We start from the raw sequence: 13,152 nt of genomic DNA, 5'->3' as shown, positions 1-13,152 counted from the left end.
CCCCAGCAGGATCTTCACCCGAACCTCCTTGTTGGTCCTGGAGACCTCGTTGAGGGCAGTGATCTCCGCATCGAACCAGAAGCCCCTCTCCTCAGGGATCTCGATGTTGTAGTTCACCATGACGACCTGGCCCACTTCCAGCTGCTCCCACTTCAGCACAGAGCGTGCACGAGGCCTGACGTCATCTGCGCACATCTCCACCACTCCGTTCTCCGGGTAGCTGAGGGGAAGAAAGGAGACGATCTGTTTGCCCGGATCCCAAAAGAGGACCAAAAAAACCTCTGAAAAGAAATTCATTTTCATAATACGACAGAAAAAAAAACATATGGCTTCATAAACTACACAGAAGCTTTTTCGCTATAAAATCGGCTGTAAATTAAACATATTCCTCAGAATTCATAGAACCAAACATATAAATTCCTGTAACTGTCTTTTCAAAATCATCGTCCCTCTTCCATCACTGTTATATGATGGTTTTGTTACTTTAAGAGCAAAGAACTGCCCTTGTTTTCAGCTGAGCTGTCCCCATTGGAAAGTATGTGTGAGGAAAGAGATGTGCACAAAGATGCAATATCATTTCAGAACCCATGAATGTGTGCTTTCTACAATGGCCAAAGAAAGGGTCCAAATATACAAACAATGTTAGGGTAAACTGGAGAATGTTTCAAGGGCAAAGAAAAAACAGCCTTGTCACCCTGAATCACTCTCCGCTCTGAGTCTAATATAAGTCAACAGCAGGCCTGTTATGGCCCAGGACCGACTGAAGGACACAGACACGTAGGTATGTCTCCATCTCAAAGTACTTCTGTAGCACCATGATTTATTAATCATCCTATTTGGAGTATATTTAAATACAGCTGTTAGAACAAATCTTTACCTTAGACATGGCTGTCTTTAGACAGCCTTAGACAGATCTAGTCAATAAAATTAAGCCTAATAATGCACAGCCATTGCATTGTTAAGGAATACAAATATTCTTGCATGCAACACAAAAAGACTTCACTAATGAGTGGAATAATGATTATTCACAAATATCACCTCCATTGCCAAAAGCCAGAGTAAATTTCCAATTTCTTGATAATTGCATTGTATGGAAAACAACTGACTGAAAGAAAAACAGATAAGTGTGCAGGGAAAGGGTAACCATCTGATTTTGCTCCATCTTACATAGCAAAACGTATTCATGTTTCAGCATCAGCAACCTCCTTTACATTTTCAGAGTTGTAAAGCGCTTAATGCACTACGTAAAAACTGTAGGTTTTCACACATTGTTAAAATATCAAACAGGAACCGCCCAATATAAAACAAAACTGCTGTGGCTACTCCAATTTTTCTCTCATCTCTGACTGGCCATAGCCACAAATACCTTCTGCCAGAGTACGTTCCTCATGCAAGAGGTTTCCCGAAGGACAAACTGTAAGCTTTTAAAACTGCTGCCACATACTTCACATCATGTTTGCGTAAAGTTTTGCAAAAACACTGACTGCTCACTTCTGTGGATATGCTGAGCCCACACGAGCCCCCGTGTTGTGGACTGGAGTTACCATGTGCCTGCAGGCAACGTGTGCGTAAACTAGCCTATGTGCTAGTCCTTAGGGGACAGGGGCTATCCAGCCAAGGTGCGGCCAGCACCTGTGTGGGTCTACAGTCAAGCGGAGAGCCCGTGAACCAGGCTCAGCTCCACTGCCACGCACAATGAGGCCTTTAAATACTGCGAGCCACTCACAGCCTTTCTCTCGGTGAGCATCCCTGAATTTCAGTCTTTTTCCACTTCAGTAAGTTGAAAACTGTTCAGTCTATGGGGAAAACAGACCTCTCTGGGAATTTCTTTTGTACAATAGGTGAACAGTAAGCACTGCATGTCAGTTTATGGATAATGGACACTGACAGAAATATCTCAACTTTATGGCTGAAGGCAAAAGCTGCTGGAAATGTTGTCATCACCACCCACTCTGTGGCAAACATACTGTAGCGAAACTCCAGTTCTGCACCAAATTAATGGGCAGTCAACCACACCTTTTTTCAATTCTACAGTTTCTAAAGGTTTTTGCTTGAAGATTCATCTATGAACCAAACATAAATCATGTGCTCTCTCCAGCATACTTTGAAAATTTTAAGTAAATGCTGTATTTTAATTTCACGTTGACAATGTATCTGAATATATCCATTACACAAGGTTTTACTGATAGAGTAACTGATTTTACTGATTTACTGCATATCCTCAGTTCAACACATTTATTTTTTTTATTTAGCTGCACAACATGGCAGCCAGACATGATAGTGCAAACAATGTTCCAGCATTTACAGTCAGATATTTGTGAAGAGCTTAGCACTCCATACCTTATAAAATATAATAACCCAGAACAAATATGTATCATTAACAGGGATATGCCAATTAATTATTTATCATTTGCAAATATGATCTTGGACACTGTGATACTGCCACAGTTTCAAAGCCTTATCGCTTTGAAAGATAGAGGGATTTGCAATGCCATAACAGAAAGGAATTTGAGAGCTGTAAAATGTACAAGATGACACAAAAAACCTTTCTGCCTCAGTCCCTTCAACCCTTTGGTGAAAATTTTATTTTGTCATCCCTTCTAATTTTTTCCATTCCGCATGCTCTGAATATCAATACCCAGTCCTGCACAGACGTACTCTCTGTGAACCTTCCCTGCTGGCGCTCTCACTTCCTCTGCAGCGAGGGGAGGAGAGACCAGCGGGGCTCAAAACAAGGCCCTGTGTGTGCACCCTACACACACATCGCCGCGGCAGAGGAACAGCCCTGCAACGTTCAAACTCAAATGTGGGAAGCCTGTGTGCGTTGAGAATAAGGGGGAGCATGCAGGCCTTTTTTTAAAAAAAGAGAGGATTAAGGGGGCTCTGGTGGGGTAGCGCAGACATCTTCCGTATAAATGCCAGGTCCGGGAAGGGACCACGCGGAAAATCGATGACGGACAGGGGGACTATGGGAACCTCCCGACTGGACAGAGGTCACATGAGCGGCGGAGAGGGGAGGTGGGCGGTGGTCCGACGGGACAGACCGGAGGCTAGACAGAGAACAGGCAGAAACGGGCGGGGCGTCTGCCGTTTCATATTCATAGGAGGGTGAAACGAATAACAGGAAGGAAAAGATCTGGCCGTCTCTGCAGATACGAGGATTCGCGAGACGTCCTCCAGCTTTTTTTTTTTTTCTCCTACGCCTTCGCTATGCCGCAGTACGTGATCGAAATGGCGAATTAGGAAGAGCCCCGGTACGAGGGGGAGAGACGCAGGAGCGCGAGGCCGCTCACAGGCTGCTGGAGGACTGCGGCTGAACGGCAGCCTGAGCGCAATCACGGCCGCACAGAGCCAGACCACCGCGTCTCGTTAACCTCCTGCTCATTTGCAACCGAGGGCTTTGTAAGCTTTCAAAGCTACGGGATCGTCCTCCATTTTATTTTAATAATGTGAAGGAGAAGAAAAAAAGAAGAAGAGAAAAAAAAAACACTGACGTCTGCTTACCACACGCTTAAGACATTTTGAGAGCTTACAGATGCTCCAAATGCTTCGTTTTCAAAAACGTTTTCAACCACGCGTCCATTTGAACCGACTGCCGTTCTTCCTTCACCCCGTTTCCCTGTACATAAAGCAATCTCATTACAGACGATGTCCGGTTTGACAACTGCCCCCAACTCCTCTTTCAGCTTTCTAAATTCGGCTCATCACAACCAAACTCAGAATTAGAGTTGCAATAGTCGAACCGAGGCATGCTTCCAATGTGTGTTCATAGATAAGCAATATACCCAGTTCGGCATGAACGTGGTTATTCAATCATAATAAACCGAGCGGCAATTCCCACCTCGGTGAAAACAGCTCCTGCTATAACCATGATTTAGAAGCTTTGCAGGGCTTAGCAGCCTCTCCCGTTTTGAGCCAACCGTGGTTTATATCTGCTGTGTCTGGTTGATTTTGATAATAAAAAACACAAATATAGCAAACATTAGCACTGCGCAGCACATCCCTCCCAGCCGAGCTACTGCGTAAATAAAGCCCATTGTGCTCTCCGGGTAACTGGACGGCGCCATTTCATACCGCAGTGGCGACGGAAAGAAAAAAGCATGAAGGAACGGGAACGCAGGCGAACTGCGAACTGATCTCTGATGCAGACTCGCCACCTACGATTATTAAATAAACCTTATTTATAAACCTACAATGCGCTTCAATAACCACTTGGTGTATAATTCCCTCTTCTGTTTTTTTGAGAAACAGTGATGCGTATCATCAGATTTTTTTGTTGTTGTACATATTTATGTCTGGTTTGTTTAATGTATTACTTGATTACATAGTGAATTTAAATTGGACCATATGGCAGCACTGTGGTGCTAGCTGTTGCAGAACATACCCCTATAAACCAGAGAGGTGATCACAGAGGCAGCCACGTAGAATTTGGTTTAAGGCAGTTTTAACATTCTGTCCAAAATATTCATCAGAAACAGGTGGTTTGCATTTCGAACACTGTTCTCCTCAAAATTATACAACAAGGCAGGGTCTGGGAGCCAAATTTCATGATCAAAATACAAAACAATACAACTGCAGTCCTTCAAATATTTAGAATCAGGGAGCGCAGAGCTAGCTGTTCCAAAAATAGGAAAAAATAACTAGTATTAGTCATTTTTAATTTTTGAATCATTCAAAACAGGCTATTACTGGTTACTGGTTAACAAAGTTTGGCCAGTTCAACGTGCCTAACGCATCACCCACTGCTCAGATTTTAAGCATTCATGATGGCTGAGAAAGTAACGCTCCCAAGAACTCGGTAACCATGGAAACGGCTCGCTCTGAATGAATTTGCCAGAAAAAGAGACTCCAAATTCCTCCCCTAGCTGCAGGCAAAAAGAGTGTAGACAGAATCTGCGGTTTCAAACGGTCGCTTCAACCTCTCCCTGCAGACCAAAGGGTTGCGCGTTCAAATCTTCGATGGAGCATTGCTTGTGGATCCAGAAACTGAGGGATTTCAACTTAATTGTCCATGTAAAAAAAAAAAGCAACTGCACAAATGGGTTACAGATCTTAAGCTGCCAATATAGATCTCCAGTATAGATAATGAAAACTCACCAAAATCGATATGCAACTGCTGCTCTGAACACTGATGTCTGACACAAGGTTAAATACATTTAATCATATTAAAGAAAAAAAAATTCATCATTCACCTAAATCAAGTATTAGCCTACTTGGAATATACACACTGCGCTAAGAACAGGGCACCTAAAGATTTTGAAATTCAGTGTCACTAGCAACAGGACAGCCATGTTGACAGCTACGCTTAGCATAAAGATGTGCTGATAGTTCACCATATAAGCAACTGCATTAAGCTTGTTTCTCCACTGCATAATCACAACAATGGATAACACCTCATTCTCCCGCTTTTCTTGAACCAGGCCTAAGTTCCTTTACAAATGGTGTTGACTTAGTTTGCCCGTTTACTCCCTCCACTTAGATCAATGAGACACATATCCACACACAAACATGTAAGACCTATAAAATACCACATCAAGCGAGCACTGAAAGAAAAATGAACTGGACAGAACTACACCTGCCAGTCACCTTTCGATTAAAAATGGGAACCACTCCAGCAGAAATCCTGTATCTTTGTGCTTTATCATCTCTGAGTCAACTCCGTTACCTCACTGTTTCAGCAGCTGAGTGCAAGTACACAAACTACACCCGACAAGGGCAGGAAACCTTAGCGAAGTTAATGTAACATTAACGTGTGATTAGGAAAAGAGACTGGACAGGATTAACTGGAAGGGATGAGCCTTCGCCATCTTGGTTCATTTTACGCCCAGTGTTGGGAGTCAACAGCTGAAATCTCCTGAAGCTCCTTTCTAAGTCATAGTTTATGTCATTTGGTTTTTTCCCCCAGCACAATTAAACCTGAGATATCAGCATAGTCATCAGTAAACAGACTCTGTATGCTTGTAGAATGCTCAGTTCTGGAATTGCTCATTTGGAAAACTGTTTAAATTTACACATTAGCTCATTACGTCCACATGAATTCTAGGGGTGAGGCAGGTTTTCTGAGGCTGAAGACAGTAGAATGTCCTGCCAGAATATTTTTTGAACCTTCAGCATGCACATCTAGGCCTAAATCCTGAAATGCCAACTCCATCAGAGCTGCTTTTAATTCTCGGCACATAAATAAATAATGTAACTTTGTTTTGTGTTACTTCTTCAATTACCCTTACAGTGAAAGTTTTTGTTTCATTTTTGCTAGGGCTTTGAATACACTCAAAAATGCTGTGGGTAATCTTGTGTGAATTTGGAAAAAAAAATCCCAGGATGCATCAGATTTAAAAAAAAAAAAAAAAAAGGTTTCACTTTTGATTCTTAATGAATAAGTATATTTTTTTACATTTCTGACACACCCCCACATGCACACAAAGATGTCCCGCAGTTCAAAAAGTACCAGTAATCTTACTCTGATTGTTTCTGTGTTTACACAATAGAACAACACATCAGAAGATAAGCACAATCAGAATGGGTACTTTTGAAACAAACTTACCATTTTCACATTTCATAAATAAGTGTATAAATGTACATATCTTACATATATCATATTGTACACCTGACAATGTTCAGATCCTCCAATGATTCCATTATGTCAACAGGATAGTTTAAAGTTAAAAAATTACAGGATCTATGGGGCCACAAATACCTGAAAATGGTTCATTTTCTTAAGAAGCATCTCTGACTCAAATTTCAAATATGTGTCAAATGGCCAGAACATTTCTTTGTTGGTTATCTGAGGAAAATATCTGAGGAGATTTTCTTTTGTCCAACTTCACATAAAATGTCCCCTATACAAGTAGTTATATTATTATTTTGTGCATTCCTAATATGGATTAAAAAGTTGTAAAAATACACCTTCTCTGCTTTGACCAGGGCTCAGAATTGGACTCTTCTACAGCTGTGAGGGAGACCACCGTAGACCAATGAATAATTCACTGATTCAATAGTTTCACTTCCCTTCAGGGTCAATGGCAACCTTTTTCTCTCAATCTGATCATTCTACATATTGTGAACACCAAATCAACCACACAGCATTTGTACAATGCCCTCAGATTCCTAGTCATTCAGCAATAATCTCCACACAATAAAAGGAGCTTGGAGAGGGTGAAGACAACTTCGGAGGCTACTACACTTCAGTGCTACAAATATGCAGCAAGTGGTAGGCTATTACTTCTGTCGTTCCGAAGAAATAACTTAGGCAGTGGTTCCAACACTGATGCCTCTTTCACACACAAAACCCGGGGCTGACATGGGATACTGAACACAGATTCAACCCGCATTTGAGCCATTCACACCAGACTACGGTCATGAGCAAGCACCAGATCCTCGCCGTTCACTCAAGGCCCAGGACCGCAAGTTCACTTCCGTAAACGTCACTGCTGAACAGTTTGAATTCAGCTTTCTTGAAATCCATTTTTTCCTGGTAGCTAGCTGGCTAGTGAATACAATGTAGTTTGCCATTATGCTGGCTTAACCTATTATGTTAACTCCTGAATCGATGGCCCAATGACGTGCTCCTAATCTTTAGGTAAAAACTGCTTTTGGTACATGTACAATGTGCATTTCTCAGTGGTGTTCAGATTGTAATGAGGGTAACTGTCTATATTCATGCCCACATTCTGGAACTAAGCATCTATTTGTTATTTTGTACATGTCATCTCACACAGAATGCAGTAACAGAAAGCCATACATGCTTATGCCGGGGTTTCAAACTGCCCTTTGTATCCTGTAAAATCTACAAATGGACATGCAGCGTCGCAAATAAATGTTTTGGTGAACTGCAGGGATTTGCTCTGTACAGCAGGCTACCGGTGTAGCATGGAAACGTTGTTCTCCATTTGAGATGCCTAGAAAATAATGTTTGACAGCCATTTGACCCGTGGGCTGATGACACAGCGGATGTGAGGATTCACAGGCATGCGCTCTCACTCTGCTTTTGTTCCAGTTTCTTAGCGAGAGCCACACTCAAACACACTGCCCAATATTACAGGAAGTAGCGACCTCTTCTCTGTCCGTTTCTTGGTCCCAGCATTTAAATGTGAATACACAAAGTGAAGCGCTACACTTAGCGGTCTGTGCTGTAACATACGTCTCAAACACAAGTCTTATTATACTTGATGGTGTCCTGGTGGATCACAGTGTTTACTGCAAAGGTGAATATTTGTCCATGAAAATTTGGAATTAAATATAAGCTGTAGTTTTGTTTACTGGTTTTGGAAGAAAGGATGTTATGGCTTTCGTTTTGAAATGGTTGTTAAATAATTAAATTAAATACAATTTAATACTTTTTTAACATAACCTGTGGTCTACAATGTGCTTAAAGTAGCAGTTAAGTAAAGCATTTTTGTCAATTGTCAAATTTCAGAGGACTCCAACAATCGTGATATGCACGCTTCAACCTCCTACCTTGGCCAGCTTTCACACCGTCTCAAATTTCAGCTGACTCAGCATCACTTTAGACATCACTTACCTCACAGGATCCCAACCATCCCAGCAAGCATCACAAAACCAACAATAAACCAAGCCGTCACACTGTATTCCGTCACATAGCACAAGTAAGGAACCGCACGTAAAACGCAGGCCAATCTGAACGAGATTACTGTGAGCTGGGGAGAAAAGGCCACAGAATATTCCAGAAAAAAAACAGCATCTTCCAAGCAGGGCTCCTTGGAGGAAACATGGAGGTGCCACACCCTTCCTGTCAGCACTTACTCGTCATATTTGATATGATACGCGACCTCCTCCTCACTGTCTCTGCAGTCCGTGTGAGAGGTGGACGGTGCACTGTCCGAGTTCAAAACAGAGTTTCCGTTATTGTCCAGGCCAGAGTGGCTTTGGTCTAAATCCAACTTGCCGTTAGTCCTTTTGCTCAGCTTGCCACCCTGTCCCAAAGCGCTGGGTTTGCCATTCTGTCCCTTTGAGGCTCGGGTCACCCGCACGATGCTGGCCTCAAACCAGGCGCCGATGCTGATGTCCCTGCAGTCCACCAGCTCGTTTATCTGGGGAGAACACAAAGGAAAGCCTTATTTAGCGTCCCGCTCTGACAAAGCCAGGTGCAAGCTGTGTGTTCACAGGGCACGGACACAGGGGTTTTGATGAATGTCAATCCCTATCTTTTAATTCAAGAACAAATCATCAGTTCTGGTATGACTCAATACTTTTCCTATATCAGGAGTAAAGATGGCAGCAGTGGCTAATACTAATGACTTGTTATCTTTCCAAAAGCTCTCCTTAAAGAGCTGGTGCTTGACCAAATCATATTCACAAATCACAGACTCCAGTGATCAAATCCAAATTGTGTGTAATTGTCTGCAAGGTGAACTAACTAGCTTTGTATTGAATTATACACAAACAATTTATAATTCATTTCATATCAAATCCGTAATTGTAACTCAAGTCAGGGGTTTCACGTGCTGAGACAAATAGAACAACTCACACAGTTATGTCATTTCTATGTACATTATTCATTATAGTATTTATTTTGGCCGTAAACTCCAGATGTATAACTAACAGCAAACTCAACGAAAACTGCTTAATAATGGGATATGAGCTCTTTAACCATCTTGTGTAACTGTCTCAAGAAAAGTGGGACAATGTTGTTGAAGACAAACTAATTTTAATATTTAAAAAATAAAATAACATTCAGACTAGTATCCTCCTCCTTGGGAGTAATGTTCAAGTATACACAAACCCTCCATTAATCTTATATATGGCTAGCAAATTATTTGTTCAATTATAACCATAGAAATATATATTAAAAAAAGAATATGTCCCTTATGATACATACAATGTAGTAATATTAAACAAACAACGTAGTTAAAAAAAACAGTGCGGAACCAAATCAATACAATGCTAAACACTGCTTATTATAAAAGAAAAAGTAATGATAAAATCAAATGATTTATTTAAAAAAATAACAGTCAAGAGAAAGAGGGAAGAGCAAAGTGAGGAGAGGACAAAGGACCAAAGAGCCTTAAGGCTTGGTCAAAAAAATGACAATAATTACACCCTCTACCCAGAGAGAATATTAACCAGTTTCTGCTTTGTCAATTGCTCGGGAATCCACGTCATGTATTTTTTTTTTATTGGGTACTCACATTGGTTTTGTAATCATTATTACTGCTGTTATATATTCTCTGCCACCTGGTCTCTGGGAATGAAAAGAACCCATCCGTATAAATAAACAAGGAAGGAGTGTTTGGAGAACGAAAGAAATGGTGCTTTTCGGGGTCTGAAATAATGGAATGTCTGGGCTTGCAGAGAAGGGTGTGTGTGTGTGTTTCGGAGAGTGCGATACAGCCAACAAGTGGAAAATGACACTGATTAACAGGAAGCACTGCTGCTTTACGCCGTTGGTAGCAGTCATTCATAATGCTGTTCTACTTAACCAAAGGACAAAGACACCGCCATCTTCCCAACCACGTCACTGCGCTGCAGGAATAAACGCAGAGCAGTGTAAAAAAAAATAATAATAAAAAAACGCACAAAGAACAGGCTTGAGAACACAATCAGCAGAAATACTGGTCGATGGTCGACAATGTGCAGCCACACCTGCTGTAGTTTTACACAACAGACACGATTATTCCTCTTTTTCCATTTGTGCGAGCCTGTTCCTCCTGCAGAAACTGAGCAGAAGCAATTTGTCGCAGTCCACTGAAGCACAGAGAAGCTCGACCAAGATTTCCCACCCCGATTAAACCCACAAACACTACAAAACACACGCATGCAAAGTCATGCAAGCAGCGCACACACACACACACACACACCGATCAGAAATAGAAGGTGATAAGCAGACACAGAAAGAATGTAATACTGCTATTGACACTTGCATTACAACATGTTCTGCAAATTCTATCGTCCTATTCCCGTGACAAACGGAGTGCTTAACCTTGCGCAGTGCCATCGGCTCTGATGGATAAACAGTGCAAATGCAGAAGTAATGCTGGCAACAAATTTGATAGCAATTCAGCCTGAATAAAAACCATAATGGCAGCCAGAACTGCCATCACATGTCTGTTTCAATTCGCAGACACAAATGCGAAGACACGGATGAGAACCCCGGCAAAGAAATCTGTTTTAGCTCGCAGTGAGCTAGGTTTGGCTCTCTGTGCACTAACCCGCTTCTAGTAAGACCGGGACTGGTTCAATGTGCTATGCACTGGCAGTTGTACTTCCATACCTATTATTCACACTGAATGATGAACATTCTGAAGTGATAACATAACCCTAGTCTATATCACTATAAAGAGTGCCAGGGTTGAAAACGGTGAGTCAGATTATTACAGTCATCTCTGCCTAGAATGACAGGACACGATTAGGCGCTTTCTTCGATAGCAGTGTTCTGTGTAAGAGATGCCCTCGATATTAATTCCCTTTTGAAAGGTCTCAATTATTGAAGGTTTCATAAAGCACTTCACCCGAGTTTTAAAAAGTGTAAAACAGGCAGCTGTTAGTCCTGTTCTCAGCTACTGTTCTGACTGAAGATGTGTCCAGAACATTTTGTCCAAAAAACTGCTAAGGAACACAACACACTGTGCAAAGATAAAGACTTATTTGGGATATAATTAAGAAATGTATAAAATAAAATAATTTAGTGTACTGGGGAATCAAACGTCGTGCCGTGCAAATAAAATCAATTATATGGGAGCAGAAGAGCAGTGTGTAATCTCTTAACTGATACGATTTCGCCACCCAAAAAAGCGTTCTTTAGAATTCTACAATAAAAGTCTTTTCTCTCATTTGTGTTTTGCAAGTGGGTGAATGTTTGTTTCTTATAAATAAGGTTACCAGTTTGTTTCCACCTGCTTGCTTGTTTTGCATATACTTCAGTCCTCTGCCAACAAGAGGTTCATAGGCTTTTTGTCAAAGCACGTTTCAAACAATTTCCCAAACTGAACCATCTCAATCATTTCCTTTGACAAAATCATTACCACTAATTAAGCATAGACAATGAATAACAGCGATGTCGGTAAGCAGCACTCAAACTAAAATCTGTCTGATTATTTAGGTTCGCAGACATAAATAAAAATATTGCACAGGCGATGTTAGCTGTGGGAAATACTCCCCTCAAGAATTAGAACAGTTATATGACTTTAAAGAAATAGTTGAAAACATACATAGTATGATTAAAAGTTAAATAGATTTCAGCAGAGGTATAAAAAATAATAATAAAAATGTATTTTTTTCTATTGAACAGAAATTCGAGGTCCTAATTCAGTGAGTAAATCTGATCATGGTTAGTTTCCAACAGTCTTTTCAGTCACCGACTGACGATGCTTGGGGAAAACCCTTCCATCTGAAGCGTTGCACCTTTCTGGCTGCAAGTCTCATTTCGCCTCTTGATTAACGTTCAGAAATATTTCCTCATCTGTATCCCACAAGAAAACATTGCAGTGGGATATTTTCAACTATTTGTAATTGCCCAGATCTACACTTCCCATTGAAACCTGGAACCATGTCTCGTGGACGGGTGGGAGGGCTTGCTGACACGCCAAGGCAGAATTCCTGCTTGGGATCAAAAATCCTGACAGCCTCATGTACTTGGTAATATGGTTGATAGAAATAGGTCTTATTTTAGAGTTTATGAGGGTTGTTGCATTATCCATATATTCCACTTTTTCGAATGGAATATTTATATGGCACAAATCCAGTTGCCACTCAAGGCTGTCCTTTCTCCTACTGAAACTGGATTCCCCCCATTGGTGTTGTTCTCAAACCTTAATTGATTCTCGTTTGTTTTCAATAGTTAGCCTAGTGTCTTCTTTCTTGATTCACTGTTAAATTGTTGCAAGCTGTTCAAATATAGAAAAAGACTCCTGTACACTGTGTTCTCTCAGTACTGTAAAATTGTTCCAGTTAATGTTCTGGTCATTTCAACATTCATCAGAATTAAAGTGATCAAACAGGCAAACACATAATTTGTATCATAAAAAAGGAAGTCCAATTCATCACAAACTACACTTAGATCATGAGTAATTTAACCGATTAAGAACCGCGGCTTGCAGAGCGGAAATGCAGTAGGCTTCACATGGCAGTGAAACCTGCTCAATACCTTATCCTCCCAGTGCCAGTGTAACCTTTTCAGTTCTGTCAAACCTTATG

At 41.1% G+C, this 13,152-nt stretch overlaps 1 protein-coding gene across 2 annotated transcripts in view; it reads right to left on the bottom strand.

Annotated features, from left to right (window-relative positions):
- Positions 1–13,152, bottom strand: part of LOC118212148 (E3 ubiquitin-protein ligase UHRF2-like) — a 52,867-nt gene that overhangs the window by 17,047 nt on the left and 22,668 nt on the right. For both annotated transcript variants that reach the window (XM_035389782.1, XM_035389783.1), the window contains exons 3-4: positions 8,764–9,050; positions 2–220 (exon numbers count right to left, since the gene is read on the bottom strand). In XM_035389782.1, coding sequence (XP_035245673.1) covers positions 2–220; positions 8,764–9,050 — 506 coding nt within the window. The remainder of the gene's footprint in view (position 1; positions 221–8,763; positions 9,051–13,152) is intronic.

This window comes from Anguilla anguilla, chromosome 14 (assembly GCF_013347855.1).
Source record: "Anguilla anguilla isolate fAngAng1 chromosome 14, fAngAng1.pri, whole genome shotgun sequence".
NCBI classification, from domain to species: Eukaryota; Metazoa; Chordata; class Actinopteri; order Anguilliformes; family Anguillidae; genus Anguilla; species Anguilla anguilla.
The sequence above is the reverse complement of the archived record's forward strand: the minus strand, read 5'-3'. Positions and strand labels throughout refer to the sequence as shown.